This window comes from Phacochoerus africanus, chromosome 11 (assembly GCF_016906955.1).
Source record: "Phacochoerus africanus isolate WHEZ1 chromosome 11, ROS_Pafr_v1, whole genome shotgun sequence".
NCBI classification, from domain to species: Eukaryota; Metazoa; Chordata; class Mammalia; order Artiodactyla; family Suidae; genus Phacochoerus; species Phacochoerus africanus.
The window spans coordinates 6,539,124-6,559,162 of NC_062554.1; the positions used below are offsets into that span (position 1 = coordinate 6,539,124).

Consider the following 20,039-nt stretch of genomic DNA (forward strand, 5'->3'; position numbering starts at 1 on the left):
CCCCTTGTCCCCTCCTCTGGTCCTGCCAGGCCATGGCTTACAGAGGTGAGGTCTTGCAGATGGATGGACTTCTTGTCTTCCACCACCTGGCCCAGGCGTCCTGTCGTCAACTGTGGAGTGAGGAAAGCCAGTCAGGGTCCAGCTCTTCCCAGGATCAGGCAGTCTCAGACCCCTCCCCACCAACTCTGGAGGTTTCAACTGCCTCTTCAGTCAGGGCACATGGTGGATGGAATAAACTAAGGTGTGAGGGCTGGTGAGTGTAGGGGAGTCGGCTCTTGGCCAGAATCCCCTACGGAGGTCTTGAGGGCTTTGCCTAACTAGGAGACAGAGCCGAAGCCGAGGATTCTCACTGATCCTAACAGATGCTAAGGAAGCCAAATCCAGATATACTCCAGCAGAAGTGAACTGGTCCCAGTAAGCCTTTCTGCAGACTGGAGGAGATTTCTCCTAATGGATCCTGATCGTGAGACGCTCTGATCTCACATAACGTTTCTAAGTAGGTCCCAAGATCCAGATAATTCCATCAGATGCCGGGAGATTCTAGCAGGTCCCAGCCTCTCTGGGCAGACCCCAGGAGTGCTTAGCTGGCGTCAGGCTACTTCCACAACCCTCCAGACTCCACACGGGAGATGTGTGCAGGACTCACTGGGAAGCTGGTCTCCTCCTGCAGCACTTTATCTCCGATGACCTGATGGGCAGAGCCACGTGCACTGGTTAAAAGATAGGCAAGGACTATTCCTCCCAGAGACCCAGGGCCCTTGCCCTGCCCCCCCAGTGGAGCCGGGCCCTCACCTTGCAGGAAAGCTGGAGGTTGTCCTCGGAGACCAGCAGGAGACAGCAGCGGGACGCCTGGGTCTCCTGCTGCAGCTGAGAGGGGAGGACACAGCGAGCGGCTGACCCGGGATCTGGAGGCCACCCCCACTCCCCACCCTCTCGCCTCTCTGGGGCTCCTCAAGGAGGTGGAGAAGAGGGACAGGGAGGCCGTCGGAATCTGAACTGAGACGAAGGGCTGACAGGGACGTGGGTCCCGGGAGGGACGCAGTGGGAAGGGCGCCGGGACTCACGTATTGGAGGACTTTGAGCTGCAGGGAAGAGGCATCCAGGTCGTAGAGCTCCCCTGCAAAGGCCCCGGGGCGCGGGTCAGAGAGAGGGCCCAGAGCCTCCCCCAGCCCGCGCCGGCCGGCTCCGGACCTGGGTTCGCACCGCTCCCCCGGCCCCGCCCCTGGCCGCGCCCCACTCTCAGGCCCCGCCCACCCACGGCTCCTCCCCTCCAGGCTCGGCCCCGCCCCCCCGCCAGGTCCTCACCGCAAAGTTGCAGGATCTTTCGGTCTTGGTCTGTGTACCCGACTCCGCCCTTCTGGTCTCCTGCCACCCCCTCCGGGGGCTTCTGGGCCGCTTCGGGGGCCGCGCCGGGCCCGCGCTGCTGCAGAGCCTGCACCCTTTTCAGGGCCACCAGGGTCTGGGGCGGGCCGCGCAGAAGGTGAGACACACGCCGCCCCACCTTTATCTCGCTCGCTATCTCGAGCCTTTGCTCCTTTGCTCGAGCGACTTCCTCTGCCCGCGGGGCCATCGCCTCACACCCCCACGCCCCCGGGTCCCAAACAACCCATCCCTTAGCGCCCCGCTCTCCTGCCGGCTTCCACTGCCCCTGCGGCGTCCCTCGGGTCTGTGATCAGCGGAGTACAGGGTTGGTCTCCATTCCTAGCCCCCAGACTCTTCCAAGACAGAAGAGGGCCGGATTTCTCCGCCTCTGGCACCCACAAGGAGTGGTCAATTCTTGTTAAAGTCACAAAGTCAGACTCTCAAGAAAGAGCCTCAAAATCATTAGGTAGATAGTCCTTCTTGTGTATTAACAAGCTGTTTGACTCGCCTGATTTCACCTGTACCCTAAGGCGGCACTATTCTTGGCCTCATTTTCAGATGTGCAACTGAGGCTCAGAGAGGTTAAGTGATTTGCTCAAGGTCACACAGCCCAAAAGCTGTGGACTGGAACCCAGGCATGTCAAGCTCCCTGGCTGGACCATCTTCCCATCACTTGTGACAACTGTCTTCAGCTGCCCGCATCCTACCCGGCACTACGCCCACTCACATGCTTCTCCACGGCTTGCAGGCTCCACTCATCGCTGTCACTCAACTGGCCACAGTGCACCTGCGGGGAAGTGAGATGGGGACCAGCGTGACCTCCTCTAGCCTCTCCTTTCTGCCAGAGCACCCTTCCCATGCCCAGCACACACCTCTCCCCACCAACACATACACACTTCAGCCTGTGGGCCTCTCTGATAAGCCCATTCTCTGCCCCGGCAGATGGCTCTGGGAAAATCCTCTCCTCCAAGAAGCCTTCTAGGACTAATCCAAAGAAGTAGGCTTTTTCTGATCTCTCCCTTTTCAGCCACTGCCCCACCAATCGCACAATTCCAGTGGATGGTGAGGGAAAGGGGGCGACCTTGGACCCCTCTCCATCTCTCCGTCCACGGAGCCCTTCAGGTCCTGATTATGGAATCAGTGGTATCGGCCTCGGCCTCCCAGCCTCGCCCTTTCTGAGTGGGATGTGAGCCACCCCTAAGTGCGGGCAGAGGCAGAGGTCTGACGTTAATGATGTATCTGCTAAGCCTTAGAGGGTGGATGAACGAATGAATGAATGAATGGAGTGATAAAGTGCTTTACCTCGAGTGTGATTCTCACCAACCTGTGTGCAAGCTTCCACCTTGCAGATGAACCAAGGCCCAGAAAGGTTGGGTGACTTGCCCAAGGTCACACAGCCAAAAGTGACAGAGTTGGGACAGCACCACGAACTCCCTCCCCTTCTCCGCCTATAGCTTCCCTTCTCTAGATCCATTTTCACCACCAGCCCCATCATCCCGCCCCTCTCCAACTTCCCTGTGTGGGTCACCTGGAATCCCCTCGGCCCATGTTTCATACTTTGTGAGGCCCCCTCCCTCAACCCCGCTCGGGTGCTCAGCAAGGGAAATGAGAGCTGAGGGGGGCCCACGGCCCGCCCAGCCAGCAAGGCTCCCACCTTCATCACCAGGTTCCGGCGCCTACTCAGAGCTGCGCACCCCCTGCGGGGCTCCCCACAGTGCTTGCCTTGGGGTCTCCTTCACCTTCCCTCCCTGCTCAGCAGCCCCTGCCCGCCTCTGCTCTGGGTCCCCTGCCAGGAACAGATGGAGAGGAGGAGACCAGCAGGTCTCAGGAAGCTCTCAGGCTGGCTGGGGTGGGATGGAGTAGGGATGGGACGGGGGGCTGCAGGGCTGCATGTCTGAGGAGGAAGGACAGGGAAGACTGGGTGGGGGGGGAGCTTAACGACTGTGGGAGCACAGAGAGGGTGGGTTCCTGGAGGCCACTGGAATGGGCGCAGAAGGCCGTCCTGGCAGGGCTGGGGAGTCCGTGGGATGGGGAGGAGAGGACCTGGACAGGGTGCTGGCCGCAGTACCAGGGGGGACGGGCCTGAGAGCAAGGCTAAGGAATTGGACTGTAGCTTAACCATCCTGGGGCTCCCCGGCAGACTTTAGCATCTGCAGACCATGGCCTCTAAGGTCCGGCGGATCGGAGGGAGTCGGACTGGAGGCAGGAAGACCTGGAGAGGCCCAGGCTGCCAAGGGTGGGGTGGAAGGTGAAGTCCTGGTGAGGCTCCGTCTATAACTCCCAGGAGACAGGCTGTCTAAGGGGCTGGGGACGTGGTTCATTTGCACGTGGTTTGCAGAAACGTGGTGGCATTTTACTGGTAAGAGATGTGGGGAGACATCCTTCGTGTTCCTTCCACCTGGACTCATCTCTCAGGAAAAGAGGAGGTTGGGACCCCCCCTAGGGCCGTGGGGGCAACCCGTCCCTGGGCTGGCAAAACAGCCTGGTCCCCGTACAGAGCTGGGAGACCCAGTGAGAGGCTCGGAAGACTGGAGGGAAGGAAGGAATGGTGGGGGCCTCGCTCCCCCACCCACTGGGCCTGCCCCTCCCTGCACCCCCTCCTGCTGCCTCAGCCCATCCCCTCCCCGAATGTGCACAGACCCACTCTCATGGAGACCCTCAGAGCCCCCGAACACACACCCACACCCACACGCACCCACACGCTCAGTGACTGCCATCCACGGTGCACATTTGAACCTGTTGACAGGATGAGCCATGCACACGCCCCCCCCCCCATATACAGACACAATCACCAGCACACACACACACACATGGCTTCTGCTCACCGTAGGAACACATACCGTAGCACCCACTCTTGCTGATCACGGGTGGGTCTGGGGCCCAGTGGGAACACGCAAGAGTGGGCGCTGGGGCTGCAGAGAAGGTGAAAAGCCCCACACAGCCCCCACCCCCCTCAGCCACACCAAGCTAAATGTGACTTAGCTCATGAACACCCCACCCTCGTGGAAGGATCTGGTGCGGCTGGCACGGCTCGGGGGAAGAGTGGGTGCAAATCACACATCAAATGCCAGAGACCAAGGGCTGCCTGCTCCTCAAAGGGACTTATTATCCCGGAATTGAAGAACAGAGCCAAAGACGCCACACAAAGAACGTGCAATCAAGGCACCTTGAACCGCAAGCTGCAGAGGCCCAGAGCTCAGCCAAGCAGCCCTGCTCTGAACGGCATATTCCTGGGAGCCCCCCCACACGCCCCGTCTCCGACCCGATCTCTATTAGGGCCATTCCCCCCGCCCCCATATTCCTTGCTGGCTCCCTGGTTTCCTGGCTAGCCCTGGCCATCACTCGCAGTGCCCTCCCTGTTTTGCGAGCCTGTTTAATGTCCAGCACGCCCAGCCCTGCAGACCGTGTTGTCTGGTAGTGCAGGGCCTGTCTGGACTGCTCGGCCACTGCCGCTGTGTCCATAGCACCAGTGCTCAGTGTCCGGCGGTACCCAAGAAGTCTGCCTTCAATTGATGGATGGAGGGACGATAATACAAGAGCAGAGACAGAGGAGAATGAGGCTTGTCGAGGAAGGAGCCACGGAGTCAGCCCTCCAAAGAGATCTGCCCTGTGCCCCCCCCCCCATTTCCCTCCAGACCCTGAGCCCGCAGGATCTGGCAGCAGCTAGGAGGACCCCCAGCTGCCTGTGCTTCCTCCCAGAGGAGGCGAGACCCTGTGGCCCCAGGAACACGGGGGTGGAGCAGTAGGACCAGATCTGTCAGACATGTGTGCATGAGGGAGGGGGTGTCCTGGAGGAGAAGTAGACCGAAAATCCTCCAAACACCTTTCCAGAGCCCTTCGCTGCCCAGGGTTTTGAGGAGGTGAGGGAACTTCTGGCAGCCAAAGCTGCAGGTCAGTGGCACACGGCCCACTCCCCAGCCTTGCCGGGATCACACTGCCTCTGCTCCTGAGGCTCCCTCTGTCTAGAAGAGCCCCTCCCTTCTTCTCTGCCTGTTCCCCCCTCCACTTGCAACCCAAAGCCCCATTCAAAGGCTGTCTCCACTGCAAGGCACCCCTTGCAGCTCCAGCCTCTGACAATGGAGCTCCTGCCAGCAACATTTTTTTCTTTTTTCCCTTTTTCGACCGTAGCCTCAGAAGTTCCCCAGGCCAGGGATCCAATCGACCGAAGCTGCACCTGCAGCAATGTAGGATCCTTAGCCCCCTGTGCCAGGCTGGAGATCAAACCGGTGCCGCCACAGAGACAAGCCGCATCATTAGCCCGCCCGCATCAGGACCACAGCAGGAACTCCCAACATTATTTGGCCAGTGGTGGTCTGAGAGTGACCCTGCCTTCCCCTAGACTAAGCTTCTAGAAGGCAGAAATAGGTCTGACTTATCTCTCTGTCGCTGCACAGGCCTGGAGCAAGGCCCAGAGTGGGTTTCTCTAGGGCAGGGTACTTTTCAGTGATCTGACCTCCCCCCCTCCCACCGCTACACACCCTCGGGCCTTTTCTCCTCCCAGGAGAAGGCTGAAGCCTGAATTCCTGGCCTAACCTCAGCCACAGCGTCCAGCAGTCATGGCAACCACCTTCCTGCCCACGAGACAACAGCTTTCCAAGTGTCTTCCCTGTTGCAAGAGCTGCTTCCTTACTGATGCAGCCCCCACAGCCCCAAACCAGGAAGTCCTTCTCAGGAAGCTGCCCGCCCCCAGACCCCTTTCCACCAACAGAGGTGAGTGATCAAAGCCATCATCTCCCACCCCCACCTCTGCACAGTGTCCCCAGCCTTGCTCCTCCTCCAAGGGACCAGCTCTGGTACAGACTGGGGCCAAAGGAGAGAGGGAAGCGGCGCTGAGAAGGTGCCAACAGCAGATCTGTTCCCTGCAGGAACAGAAGCTGAGAGTGGGGGGAGCAGCTTGCGGGAGAAACCAAGGGGGCCGCGTCCCCCTCAATCAGGCAGATGGGGCGCCTGGGAGAGCCAGCCAAGTACCCCTTCCGTCTTCTCCCCGCGCGGCCGCCCCCCACTCCCACCGCCCTCCCCCGCCAGCGGCTCGGGAAAGGTCAGGCGCCTCGGAAACCTTTAATTCCGTTTTAATGAGCTCGGGAGGAGTCCCCGGGGCGGGCGCACCAAGACCAGCTCATGTATCTGTCGGCGCCCCTTACTGAAGTGGCGGCCGCCTTGGCGGAAGCTGGTCCCCAATAACGGCGATCTGTGGCAGCGAACCTTTCCGGATGCGACAAAGATTTTGAGCGCCCACCTCCACACCCTGGGAAAGACCCGCAAGAGCCGCAAAACTCCGCCCAAACCCACAGAGAGCCGAACGTGGGGAGCTCCGCCAGGGGGCAGCAGAGAGCGAGGGGGGTCTCGGCCCAGGCTGCCCGCCCAGCACCCCCCAGCAGCGCATCCGCCCTCCAGCTGAGGCTCCCCCCCTCCTCCATCAGCGACCCAGGAAGCCCGTCCTGCTGCCTGGCGTCTGTCCCAGCCTCAGCCGTGGGTCTAGCTGGGGCTGGACGCCTGCCCGGGCAGCTCTTCCGCGTGGGGCCTCATCTCCTCCTGCCCCCTAGCTCCAGCCACTCGGGTCTCTGAGTGGCTTCCCACACGGTCGGTAGGTGTCCTCTCTGCCCATCTCTCCTCAGGGTCTCTCAGCCCTTTCCCCCCTCACCGCATGGAGGCCCTCTCAGAACACTGCCCCCAACCCATCCCAGAGGACGCCGAAGAGGACACAAGGTCCGGGCTGCTCTGGGGACCAGACCCCGGACGGGGCTTATACATCTGCGGCGAGTTTTAGACGGGGTGGGCAACTTCATCCTGCCATTTGAGTGGTGCAGAGGGCTCCTCCCAGGCCCCCCACTCCCCCAACTGCAGCCCAGCCTGTTTCTCTCTCTCTCTCTCTCTCTCTCTCTCTCTCTCACACACACACACACACACACACACACACTCACACTCCAGCGAGGCTCCATCCAGCGCTCCCTCCCCTGCTCTCCTCTCCCCACATGCCACCCACACCTGCTCTTACCAAGACGACAGCTGCCAGAGCCCCGGCCTCCTCGTCCACCAGCGGAATGACCAGCACTGAGGGGGAGAGGGCAATGAGGCGGTCCTGCGGGGCCAGTGAGGCTCAGACCCAGGGAGGGAGACAAAGACACAGACGGAGAGAGGCCCGGACAGAGACACAGAGAGACCCAGAGACCCGGAGAGACGGGTCCTGAGGCGGAGACAACAGCGACCACGGTAACGAGCCCTGCACGGAAGGAGACCCCCTCACTGGACACCTTTCTCGTGGTCCTCCCGGCAACCCTGGGATGGAGGGAGGCAGATAAGGCTGAGCACCCCTAGTTTTCAGATTGGGAAACTGAGGTTCCGAAAGGGGAAGTGACTTGCCCAAGATCACACAGCAAGTCAGGTCTCCTGACTCCCAGTCTTGTGCACTTTCCACATCGAGACAGAGGACAGAGACCTAGAGAGACTGAGACACGAGGCAGAGGGACATGGCGGACGAGGGGCATGGAGAGGAAGAGAAAGAAAAACAGACAGTGACAGAGAGAGCATGACAATGACAACGGCCCAGCTAGCCACTGGTACAAGCAACACCCCCTCAAGCTAGGTCCTGTTGTGCCCGTTTTACAGATCAGGAAATTGAGGCGCAGAGAGGTTAGTAGCCCAATAGAGAGAGAACTAGATGGTGGCTTTGCTAGAGACACAGAGCAAGAGAAAGAAGGAGACAGAGGGATGGAGACAGGGAGAGAAGACAGATGGTCCCTCCCTGCCCCGGCCCAGCTCCCAGCCTTACCTTGGGTGTCAGGAGCCAGTGGAGCCACCAGCCTGGCCAAGGGCCTCCCCTGCAGGTCCGAGGGGCTCAATCCATTGCAGCCCACCCGCTTCCGGGAGATCACAGCCTCTCTGAAAAGAGGAGATGATGCTACCTCTCAGTCCCTGGATCCGAGAGGCGCAGGCCCCACCTTGGGGACACACAGCGGGCTGGACCCTGCACATCTTCCAGGGTCTGGACAAGCTGACACGCTGCAGGGTGGATATGAGGAGGGCAAAAACAAGAGTCAGGGGTGGGCGGGGTGGGGGGGGCTGACTCCCCCTCCCCACGGAGAGGAGCAGGCAGCTACTGTCTGGCCTCTGGTGCTTCCTGCTGGTAGATTCGGGAAAGGGCCTTCAGGGTCCAGCACAAATCTCCCAGAGCAAGCGAAGCCGGGGCTCAGAGCAAGACTGTCTGGGTTAAATCCTGCCGCAGCTACCACTTGACCTTGGGCAAGTGACCTGGCCTCTCCGAGCCTCCCCAGGAGACCTAGGGTGGAGAGAGTAGATTCCTAGACAGCAGCATCCTCAGAAAATCATTTTGGAGCATCTTGTGAGGCCAAAGTACCAGCAGGGAACTCCGGAAGGCTACTGGATGGACGACCTCACACAGTCCAAGCACCTCGCCCAGATGCATCGGAATTCCCAGCTATCCTATGGATTAAATATTATCATCACTCCCGTGGTCCAGGTGGAGAAACTAGGGCGCCGAGAGGTTAAGTAACCTCTCCAAGGCCCCACAGCTAATGAGCGAGAGAGCCAGGACTTGAACTTGGCAGTTGGCCCCAGAGCCCAGACTCCTATCCAGCACCCTTGAATCTTCTTCCTAAAGAGCTGAAGGGAACTGAGCCTCCAACAGGGCCTGGGATGAGTGTCAAGGCGGCAAAAGGCCAGGCGTGATGGGGCGGGAGGGAGGTGGGAACCCAGACAGGGGAGGCTCTGCTGCGGGAAGAATGAGCTTCTCTGCCCTCACACGTCCCACTCTCCCCACCCCACCCCCCGGCCTCTGGCTCTTCCTGCTTAATTAAGCGCCTGATTTTTCACCAAATGTCACTCTCCGATGATTAATTGTCCTGGGTTCTTCATCCCTCATGCTGCCTCCACTTAATTGTGTTTGTAGGAACTGCCTGGCCTGGAAAGGAGCGAATTCAGGGGACCTGGGACTCTGATGTGTTCATGTTGGGGTCACCAAGGGGAGCCCAGTGAAGGACAGGTGAGGAAAAAAGAGGGGGTGGCCGGCAAGGCTCCAGGTCAGGGGTCACAGAGAAATCGAGGACCAGAGGTTAAGTATCTCCGTCAAAAGCTCATGCAGCATTCTGAACATGCGCGCCTGGCCCCTTAGTTCAGAATCTCCAATAAGCAGGGGTGTCTCCCACCTGCCAGCCCTGGCACCTGGACCTTTAGGCTCCTGCAGTATGGGCTCCTCTTCTGAGCTGTCCAACTGTGCCACTCACCCCAGGAAGGCGCAAGGATCTAGGGTGGCAGGAGGCACATTTCCTCGTGACTGAGTTGACAAAGGCTGGGGCTTCACGGAGGGGGGGGGCTGCCCTTAGTGACCCTCAGCCAAACCCCTTCTAGGGGACCCCACCCCAGACTCTTGGCTTCAGACAATCTGGTTCCTGGGCCGCCACAAGGCGGCGCTGGTCCCTGCGCGGCTGGTCCCCGAGCCCTGCAGCTTTGTCCCACTGACTCCTGGTTCCCAGCTCAGAGTGTGGTGGCCTTGGCCGCTCCCTCTCCTCCTCGCCCCCACCTCCAGGGACCCTGATGAAAGAATTACCCTCAGCCTTTCTCCTCGGCCTTCCTGGCCCCATGCCTCTCCAGCTCCCATGCTCTTGGGCTCTAGAAGCCAGACATCCAAAGGCCTCCTGGGGGCCGCCCTGGGTGTCCCTGGAGTCGCCAAAGGCACCCAGTGCCAATAGGAACAACTTACCCTCTCCTCCGCTACCCCCGAATGGCACAACCAGCCCCGGGTCCCCTGCGGCTTGTCCACAAAAGGTCCCGGCCGCCCCCCTCTTCTCACCTCCCTCACCCAAAGGGTGGGTCGCCTCCCACGCATCTCTCGCAACTGTCCCCTGCTCTCTGTTCCCAGGCTACTGCCCAGCTCCGATGGAGACACCTCTCCCCAGATCCCGCCACAGCCTCTCCCCTCGCCTCCTGTTAACTCCGTCCCCCCTTCCAGAGCCAGGCGAGTGTTCTCGATCGAAACGCCTGTGGGAACCTTCCCCGTAAAGTCTTTCCTTCCACAGAATATTCACTCGTTCCTCAGAGTCCTTCTGGGTCAGGCTCGGTACTGAGGACGGAGATCAGAAGAGGAGTCGTGGCGTCGTGCGGGGACAGACATACAGACACACGGCTGAGGGCAGGGACGAGGGCTCTGACAAAGGAGGGAAGCGGAGGCCCTGCTACCCAGGTGCAGGACAGAAGTGAGATCAGAAAAGGCTTCCTGGAGGAGTTCCCGCTGTGGCACAGCAGGTTAAGAACCCGACGTTGTCTCCATGAGGATTCGGGTTCGATCCTCGGCCTCCCTCAGTGGGTAAATGATCTGGGGTTGTCACAAGCTGTGGTCACAGATACAGCCCAGATCCTGCATCTCTGGCTCTGGCATAGGCCGGCAGGTGCAGCTCCCACCTGACCCCTAGCCTGAGAGCTTCCATGTGTCATGGGTACGGCCCTAAAAAGAAAAAAGAGAAAGAAAAGGCTTCCCGGAGGAGGAGAGGCCTGAGTTGAGTCCTAGAAGACAGTCCCAGGACCAGGAGCTTAGTGCGGCTGGACGACAAGGAGCAAGGCTGGGGAGGGCGAGTGCCCTGCGGAGCTGGGCGTGGTCCTGAGGACAGTGGCAGCTCCGGGAGGGCCTTGAGCCGGAGAAGGTTCAGTTTCAGGCTGATGATGCTGGCTGCTGAGTCGAACTCTCCCTCGAGAGGGAGGTCCTGAGAGGCAGGAACTGGGTTTCAGTGAGGGCCCCAGAGTCACAGCGGTCCCTGGACAGCAGAGGAGAGGCTCGGCCAGGGCAGGGCACCTTAACTGGGTCCAGATCTTCCCCAAGCGCTGGGGCCTCAAAGATCCTCCACCCTCAGGAGTCCTGGCACCTTGGGCCTCGCCTGGCCCGGCCACACCCCACAGCCCCAGGCAGGGCTGTGCCAGACCACGCTCAGCTCAACCCAGCCCCGTGTGAGCCCTTGCCCTCTGCCTCCCCCCTCCCCCTGGAGGTTTCAAAGAGGCCAGAAGGGGGAGGGGACCCCGAGGCGGAGCCTCCCCCACCCAAATGGGGCTGGGGGCTTCGTCTACTGCTCACATCCCCCGTGACTTCCCCTCCACTCAGAGCCCCCGCCCTGCCACCTCTCCCTGCCACTCCCCTGCCCCCCCCCCAACCAGGCGGATGCTGGAGGTGAGGGGGGAAGCCACAGCCCAGGGCCAGCTGTCCAGGTTGAAGGCTAATGACTCCGCCCCGGGTGCCAGGGCGGGCATGGGCTGCCTCGGTGCAGATAAAGACAGATGGGCACATGGGGCGTGGAGTTTATGACGCTTCCATTCCTTTAACGACTATTTGCTTAGGGGAGAGAGGTGGTGGGGTCAATGGCCTGGAACGAGTGAGTGCCGGGCCCTCTTCCAGTCCTCAGAGCCCCTTCTCAGGTGAGCGCTCCACCTCGCCTCCTGGGGCCTCAGCCTCCCCCTCGCCTTCCCTCTCCTGGAGACTAGTTATGATTCAGGCCGGGACCTGGACCCTCCTCTGCCTCCCCCCACCCCCCCAGAATGTGAGGCTCCAGGGACAAGAACGGACAATTCTCTGTGTCCCTTGAGAGAAATCAGAAGGACAGACTGATTCTGCAGTGAGCGGGGACCAGGTCCGCTTCAAAGAAGACATTTCTCAGGGTTGGGCCCTGTCCCCCCCCCCCCCCCCCCCCCGCTGGTAGCAGAGGGGGACCACCAGCTGGGGCTGCTGTGGGCAGCGTCTCCAATGCACCTGCAAAGCCCCAGATCTCCCTGCCCTTAGCAGCCAGTAATCCAAGGCCTTGAGATGGCAGGAGACACCATAAGAAGAGGAGGGCAGCAGGGCCGGGGGCTGAAACAGGCTGGGAGATTGCAGCACCCGGAGGAGGGAGGCCAGGAGTTCCCGCTGTGGCACAGAGGGTTAAGAATCCAACTGCGGTGGCTTGGGTGACGGCGGAGGCCCAGGTTCCATCCCCGGCGCGCTGCTCAGATTCCATCCCTGGCCTGGGAACTTCCATGTGCCACGGAGTGTCCATAAAAGAAAATCAAGAGAGAGAGGGGAAGGCGAAGGCTTCCAGGAGGCTCCTCACCCAGGCAGCCCTCCAGGATTCTCCCCTCCAGCCCTGAAGCCCCCTTGCAGCCCCTCAGGATTCAGAGCAGGACCAGCCCACAGACATCACGGAGTCCCATCTACCACGTCCCAGAAGTGGAGACAGGCCCACAGAGACTGCATGAGACTGACCACAGCCGTGCTGTCCAGGATCCAGGCTCTCCCCACTGCCAGCCCAGGGTCCTTCTGGTGGACAGACCCATCCCACATGCCTTTTCTGAAAATTGGAGCCTCTTCGGTGCTGGGGAGCCATGGAGCGGGCTTCCTAGCGGCCCTCTGGCTGGGCCGAGGCAGATACAGAAGTGGCTTGGAGAGGGAAAGGGCTCCGGGCAGGACTCTGCGGGGAGGAGAACCTGCCAGCAAGCACAGGGAGGCAGGAAGCCCCGAGCCTGAGCCCACAGAGGGTAGGGAGCAGAGGCAGGAGGGGCTGTGTGGCTGGCGGGGCCCCTGGCTGCCATGGTCCCCCTCCACCCGCCGCCCGCACCACCCTGGGCCGTTATCTGTCTCTATAGTCTGCCTCCACTTCACACCTGCTGCTGTTTGCCAGCCCTGCCAGCCCTCCAGGGTTTCCTGGAAGAGCATCCCCTCCGCAGGGGGCAGCCAGAGCTCAGGTTCCACCCCAGCAGGGGCCGTGCCTGGTCTCCTGATGGGGCCAGGGCCACAGAGGTCACCTTTAGAAGGACCCTGGAGCCAACCCCACCCATTTTACAGAAAAAGAGGTTGAGGCCAAAAGGGAAGTAGTTTTCTCAAGGTCACCCAATGAGTAAGTGTGTTTGGACGAGGGGGTGGAGGGCAACCAGCAACCATTAAGCTCCTACTGTGTGCTGGCTCTGGGCGAAGCCCTGGGCATCTACTATCCCCTTAAGCCAACACAGGGCCCATTATCTCCATTCTATAGTTAAGCAGAGAGGTTTGGAAGAGGGGGGACCCAGTGAAGCAAGGATGGGGCGGTGCTCGAATCCTGGCCTGGCTGACTCCCAGTTGAGTGCTCTTCCCTCTCCCACAAACCTTGGGCTCAGCCTAAGCTCAGGAGGCAGGTCACCATCAGACACACGGGTGGGGGCAGGGGGCCAAGCACGGATTTCAAAAGACAGGACTGGCCTGAACTTTCACCTCCAATTCTTGCTGGTGAGACTCCCCCACTGCCTCCCCACCCCACCCCACCCCCACCCGTCTGGCCTCCTGGGCCTCCAGGGATTCCGGAGCACCCCCCCCACCGCCACCCCCAACTCCCAGCCGGCACTCACCTCCCCATCTGCACCCCACCCAGGCGAACTGCACTGCAACACTCCCTTTGGATTGCTTTTTTGGGGAGGGGGGCACTTTTTCCAAAGCTTTTCCTGGGGCTGGGGCCACTGAAAGGGCTGCTCATGCAGAGGACCCGAGCCCCCTCCAAAGCCTGGACCACAGGCCCCCTGCCGCAGCTTGCGGTGGAAGGCCTACAGGGAGCATCGCAGGCAGAAGAAGCAGAAGAAAGCCTGCAGGATGCCCCCTCCTGCCTTCTGAGCCCAGATCCTGCGCCCGCCCATCTCTCAAGAGGCCCTTCCCAGCTGCTATGAAGAAACTTCCCGGATGGGGCAAGCGCATATTAAGCAAAGTGCCTGAGGATTGGTGGGGGTGCAGGCTCAAGGAGAAAAGGGGACATGGTAGCATTTTTTTCCCCTTAAGATTCCAAAGACCTTCCAGCCCAATCTGCCTTCTTGCGGGTGGGGCACTAGGGGCCAGAGAGCAGGCTGGCTTGGCTTCCACTGTCCTCGAGGGGTGGGGCGAGTTGTCAGAGATGCTGAAGAGAACAGTGACACCCACCACCCACCCCGTGGGGGAATCGCATGGGAGAACAGGAAGCGGGAAGTCTCTGAGCTATGGGAGAGGCCCCAGCCCCTTCCCGGGGGGATGGCGGTGGGGGGAGAACAGCAGCAAGGAATCCAGGGTTCCAAGTGCCAGGAGGGGCCTCAGGACCGCCAGCATCCCCAGCCTCAGTCCCCCTGGCATCCTCAAGCATCAGTTCTTCCCTGGGCCTCTGTGAAAGGTGACCTGGAACAGCCGCCTCCCTGACTGCCTGGCCCGTTGGGGTGGAGCGTTGCCTTCCGGGAACACCCCACTGGTGTCCACTGAGCCATCGGCTCCCAACCCCGCACTCGCTGCACCCCCAGGGGCCCTGCCACAGTGCTTAGAAGGCAGGGCTGCATCCTCCTCCGAGGCCTGCCCTCCTCTGAGCCAGCACTCTTGCTTGTCAAGACTTTCTTATCGGACAAGCTCCACTTCCCCTCACTGTGCCCCGGACAGCCAGGAGCCAGGGGACCATGTCCCAGACCTGGCTCTGCCTCGTAGCCGGTACGTGGCATCAGACACAGCTCACGATGGTTGCCCATCTGGAAAACAGGGAGTCTGCATTCAGTAGGCTCAGAGGTGCGTCGGGGACTACAGGGCGCTGAGCCCGTCTCCCTAAAGTCCGTGATTCCAGGGTTGCATCGTAAGGAAAAGGAAGCCCGACATTCAGCTTTCCTTACAGACGCGGTGTTAAGTGCTTTGCATGCGTTCAACTCACTCAGTCCTCCCACGACTCCGCTCATCATCCCCTGCAAGATCAGTGCTACTGTTATTGCCGTTTTGCAAGCAGGACAGCGAGGGCAGAGAGAGGCTCAGGACCTTGCCCTCGGTAATTAACGGGACCTGGGGTTTGAATCCAAGCAGTCAGGTTCCAGAGCCCACAGCAGGACACCGCCTCTGATCTCCCTGTTCCCAGATTCCGAGTTGACACCGAGCCGCCCCAGCATCCTGTGATTCCAAAGCCCGTGATTCTGAGAGAACCTCCAGTTCGCGTAGCCTGCGGGGGTTCTAACGGATAAACCGTGGCCCCGACCTTCTGAGACTCGCAATTCAGCAAGGACGCAGCGAGAGCCCGGCAGCTGGCACTTCCACCGTGCCCGCCACTCCTAACACACGCAGGAGGAGACACGGCTTCTCTCCTCTAGGCTGGCATCAGCGACCCCGCTAAGGGAGCCCACCCAGCAGGGAGGCCGAGGTCAAGGTCAGACGGGGAGGGTCAGACTTTATGACCTCAGAGGGTGCCCCAGGCCGGAGACCCTCGACGGTGTGAGAGGGGCCGAATGCAGAACAGCTCACCTCACTTTGCCCTCCTGGGGCAGCTCGTGGCAGGGCTCCTCACACACCAGCCGGGATTCCCCGTCCCGCAGGTAGGTGTAGACAGTCTCCTGGGACGGAAGGCACTCGTAAGACCCTGGGGAGAGCCCCTTCTCCCCCCGCCCCCGCTGCCCCGTCCCAGCCCGTCCCAGGTCCTCGGGAGCAGGCTCAAGCATCAGTTTGCTTTCACTCCTCTGGAGATGCTTCCATGCAGCCGGGGTGTCAGCATCTCACCCTGGAGGGACTCTGGGCGGCAGTGATGCACGACCCTGCCAGCCTCCCTCTTATCACCCCAAACCCGAGGTGCCGGGGAGAGGATCTGAAGGGCTGAAGGGCAGACAAACCCCACCCCCACCCCGGGACACTTCCCCGCTGAGACTCCAGCCTCAGCAAATGACAACCGGGCATCCCCTCCAGATGGGACTGCAGGGGGCGCTCAGAATGCCTGGGAGGCTTCCCTCCTACCTCAGATACACAAACAGCTCTGTAAGCAATCACACACTGTGACCCAAGCCCGGAGGGCTTCCTGGAGGGAGTGACTTTTGAGCTGTAACTTCCGTGGGAGTTAGACGCATTCAGGAAGAGGGTGAGGCACAGAAGAATGGCTTCTGCGTAAAGAGCCCAGAGCATCTATGCAACTGACCGTGGGCGCTGGGGGCACAGGAGGTGGGCTTGGGGTCAGCGGGGCTGAACTGGAAGGGAGCTGGGGGAGGTTGCCACCGGGAGCTGCTGCAGGGACGGAGGGGCTGGTGAGCCCTGTGAGACGGGAGCTGATTTGTATTTTGCCGTGATCACTCCCCAGCGTGAGAGCAAAGCCGTGTTCAAGTATGTCAAATCTGCAGCTTGTCAACCTGCCCTCCCCAAGGGCCCAGAGCGGTCTCAGCCCCAGGTCCAGACCATGGCCCCGCAGAGGCAGTCACCCTCACTGACCCACCGGCAGAAATCCACATTTCCTCCAAGCAGGGCTGGCTCCTCCTGGGGACCCACAGCCAACTCCCGTTCATCACAACCTCACACAGTGTCTCCACTGCCCACACTGTACGTGATGCTGGGAGACCCGGACGCCCAGCCGAGCCCACGTCCCAACGAGGGGGCACCCTCTTGTCTGGCTAAGTGTCCTGAAAGGCAGGTGTTTTCTCAGCAGGAGAATGGAGCGCTGTCCTCTCTGCTGACCGTATCAGGGAGGGCTTCTGGAGGAGGTGACCCTGGGGCCAGGTGCTGAGGGCCCGCCCTCAGTAAGCGTGGAATCCTTCTCAGCAGAGCAGCTGCCTCTCAGGACGAGGAGTCTCCACAATCCTGCCAGCCACGCTTGGTGCCTTTGGCTGTCCCCAGCCAGCCCCACCCTCTCCCAACTCCAGGAGGTGTCCCAGTCCTGGTCCTGTGTCCAGAGAACCTGAGCCAAGCTCAGGGGTGGCGTGGGCTGGGAATGACAGGGCCTGAGGACAGTAAGAGGGGCCAACACAGGAAGGCCTGGAGCCCCTTGTGCCCCTGGGTGGGGGTCTAGTTGGGGGAGTTCAGGGAGGAATAAATCAGTGGGAGGGACCCCCGCCTCCCCAGCATCCAGCCTCCTTCTGGTCCACCGACCCCTTAAGCGGCCTGGGAGGGGCCTGAGGGAGCTGCCCCTCCTGGAAGAGGTTAACACACCACCCAGCACCGGGTCACCCAGAGGGTCCCGCGCTGGCAGAGGAGTGGGCAACCCGAGGGCGGGGAGGCGGGAGGACCGAGCCGCACCTCACTTCCGGGTCTCCGTCTGCCTCCCGCCCCCGCGCTCGCAGATCTCCCGGTTAAAATTAGCCGAGTTTATCGGCGAGAAGGAGGGACCGATTTCAGACACATCAGCAGCACCATCTGCATTTGCGGCGGCCTGTCACAATGGGTGCTGATGAGGGAGCCAGGTGCAGCGGCTCCCCTCCCTGGGACCCCCCTCCACCGCCCCACCCCTCCCTGGGGACAGTGCAGGCCTCCCATCGCCCCCCCCCCGAGGGGGGGGGGAGGGCTGAGCCCCTCCTGCCATCCAGGCAGAGCTCCCCAAAGTCAGGGTTCCTCTAGCTCATACAGGTCCCCCGGGTGAGCCAAGGACATTTCCACTGTCCCGGGAACCTAGTGGCCCGGATCCGAGCTGGCTTCCCAGCCTCCAGCTTCACGGATGCGATACACCCTGTGCAGGGCAGCTGTCCCCCCACAATCCCCAGGTATCCTGCCCAGGATGCCTGGGGCCAGTCACCATCTCTTCCCCACTCTCTGGGCAGCCTTGGGGACATTGACCAGCCAACCTCCCCACCCCCTGCTTTCCAGATGTTTCTTCACCCCAGGCCAGATGTTGCCTCAGTCCCATCTCCGGGAGGATTTATTTTGGGAGCCAACACACCACCCACTTCCTACCAATTTCACGCTCAATAAAGCTCACTCATTAGCCCTCCTCCTGGCTCTGAACTTCCAGGAGGTTTTGAGAAGGCAGAGCGAGGAAAGGGAATGCGGGTGCTCAGGCGCCAAGCCCCATTTGTTCCTGCCATGCTGTGTGACCTTGCGGGATGTGCCCTCCCTCTCTGGGCCTCAGGTCGTCCATCCATCCAGCAGATTCAGGCACAGCAGGCTCTGCTATGGAGGAGCGGGGGACCAGTAGAGGGGCTTGAATTAATCTTATTTCTTGGAGCAAAGACCGCCCTTGGCTGGAATCTGGAGTAGGGGAGGGGGCCAGTCCAGGCTACGAGACTCAGTCTAGGCACCTCCTCCTCCAGGAAGTCTTCCGGGCTCCTTAGGGTAAAATCAGGGCCCCCTCCCCAGATGGACAATCCCCGGCTTGCCTTGATCTGGCACAAGGGAAGTACTGCTGCTTTGGGTCTTGAGGGCCAGTTTATCCATCCTACTGCCTAAGGGATGGACAGTGACCATTGGAGCCAGGTTGGGGGTGGCCTGGGGCAGCTGAAGAGGGGCACAGTCCTGTCATCAAGGCACTCCAGGCCTAGGCCACCGTGTAACCGGGTACCCGTGGGCCCAAGCAACCACCCTCTACCTGCCCCCAATTTGCAATCTCATCCATGGTGTTGGGATGGGTCAGAGAGAAGCTTAAAAATGTCTATAGATCCTCTTGTCCCACTTTAGCTTGGCACAGATCCATTCATCAAGGCGGAGCCCCATTCCAGCACCTCCCGGATCTGGCATCAAGGAAGTCCTTCTGCATGTCTCCTCTCGATCCTTCCTGCTGTACATGTTCCAAATGACTCTCCTATGTCCTAGCTGTTATCCTAGGTGAATCCACTTCATTATCTGAGACATGATCGTTCCAATAAGCTCTAAGCCCCCTCTGTCTCAGACATTCCGGGATTCCCGTAGAAGTTCAAGCTTTGGGCCTTCGCTTCAGCCCCCCTCCTCCAGGAAGCCCTCTCAGAGCATTCGCCCAACCCCTCACTTCCCCACAAGCATCCTCCGGGTGGGGACCTGTCTCTTCCTTCCTTCTCAACCCTGTAGGTACAGCAAAGAGCTGGACAAAGGTTTAGGGCAAATGTGGGGCAAGGTACCTACCACTCTGGGGAGCACGGCTGACAGGGCCTCTTTGACAGCCCGTTGCAAGCCTGCAACGTCGAGGACGGAGCCCAGATTCAGCAACGCATCCTGGAAGAGAGGGAAGGGCGGTGAGGGCCTTTGCCAGACAAGCCCGGGCAGCCCCCCTGCCCAGGGGGCTGTGAACACAAACTCCCAGCTGAAACCAGAGGCCGAGGCGCTCAGACACGGGAGTCCCAGGACCTTAGGACCTCGGCAGCCACCAGTCTTAAAGCCCCAGAATGTCCACGTCCCTCATGGTATAGATGGGGAGACTGGGACTCCGAGGAGGGCCAGGCACGGAGCAAAAACTCACAGTGAGTCAAGAGGTCAAGTCCAGACTAGAGCTCAGGTATCTTTTTTTCTTTCTTTCTGTAGGGCCACATCCATGGCCTATGGAAGTTTCCAGGCTAGGGGTCAAATCAGAGCTATAGCTGCTGGCCCACACCATAGCCCCAGCAACACTGGATTGGAGCTGCATCTGTGACCTACACCACAGCTCACAGCAACGCCAGATTCTTAACGCACTGAGCGAGGCCAGGGATGGAACCTGCATCCTCATGGATACTAGTTGGGTTCTAACCTACAAAGGGGACTCCCGGGCCCCAGATCTTATACCCTTGAGCCAAGGACAGCTCCGGCCTAGTGAAGAGAGCCCAAACTTCCGCAGGACCACATAGCCAACCTGGCCAACGCCCCCTCCCCCCCCCGCCCCGCCCCCACCAAATGTGAATCCCAGCGCGCCACTGTTTCTTAGCGGGGACATCTTGTTCATGTCGCTGAGCTCAGCCTTCTGTGTGTAACCGGGGGTGACTGAGGCTGTCTCCCCCTCAGGCTGAGGCGAAGGTAAAATGACATCGAGTCCCAGAAGGGCCTCACGGGGTCCCCG

General features: G+C 60.7%; 1 protein-coding gene across 3 annotated transcripts in view; it reads right to left on the reverse strand.

Annotated features, from left to right (window-relative positions):
• PDE2A (phosphodiesterase 2A) overlaps positions 1-20,039 on the reverse strand; it is a 65,054-nt gene that overhangs the window by 12,375 nt on the left and 32,640 nt on the right. For all 3 annotated transcript variants that reach the window (XM_047752177.1, XM_047752178.1, XM_047752176.1), the window contains 10 exons: positions 19,133-19,222; positions 15,593-15,681; positions 8,132-8,241; positions 7,358-7,413; positions 2,090-2,149; positions 1,306-1,459; positions 1,065-1,117; positions 793-867; positions 647-688; positions 42-110 (listed from right to left, as the gene is read on the reverse strand). In XM_047752177.1, the coding sequence (XP_047608133.1) occupies positions 42-110; positions 647-688; positions 793-867; positions 1,065-1,117; positions 1,306-1,459; positions 2,090-2,149; positions 7,358-7,413; positions 8,132-8,241; positions 15,593-15,681; positions 19,133-19,222 (798 nt within the window). The remainder of the gene's footprint in view (positions 1-41; positions 111-646; positions 689-792; positions 868-1,064; positions 1,118-1,305; positions 1,460-2,089; positions 2,150-7,357; positions 7,414-8,131; positions 8,242-15,592; positions 15,682-19,132; positions 19,223-20,039) is intronic.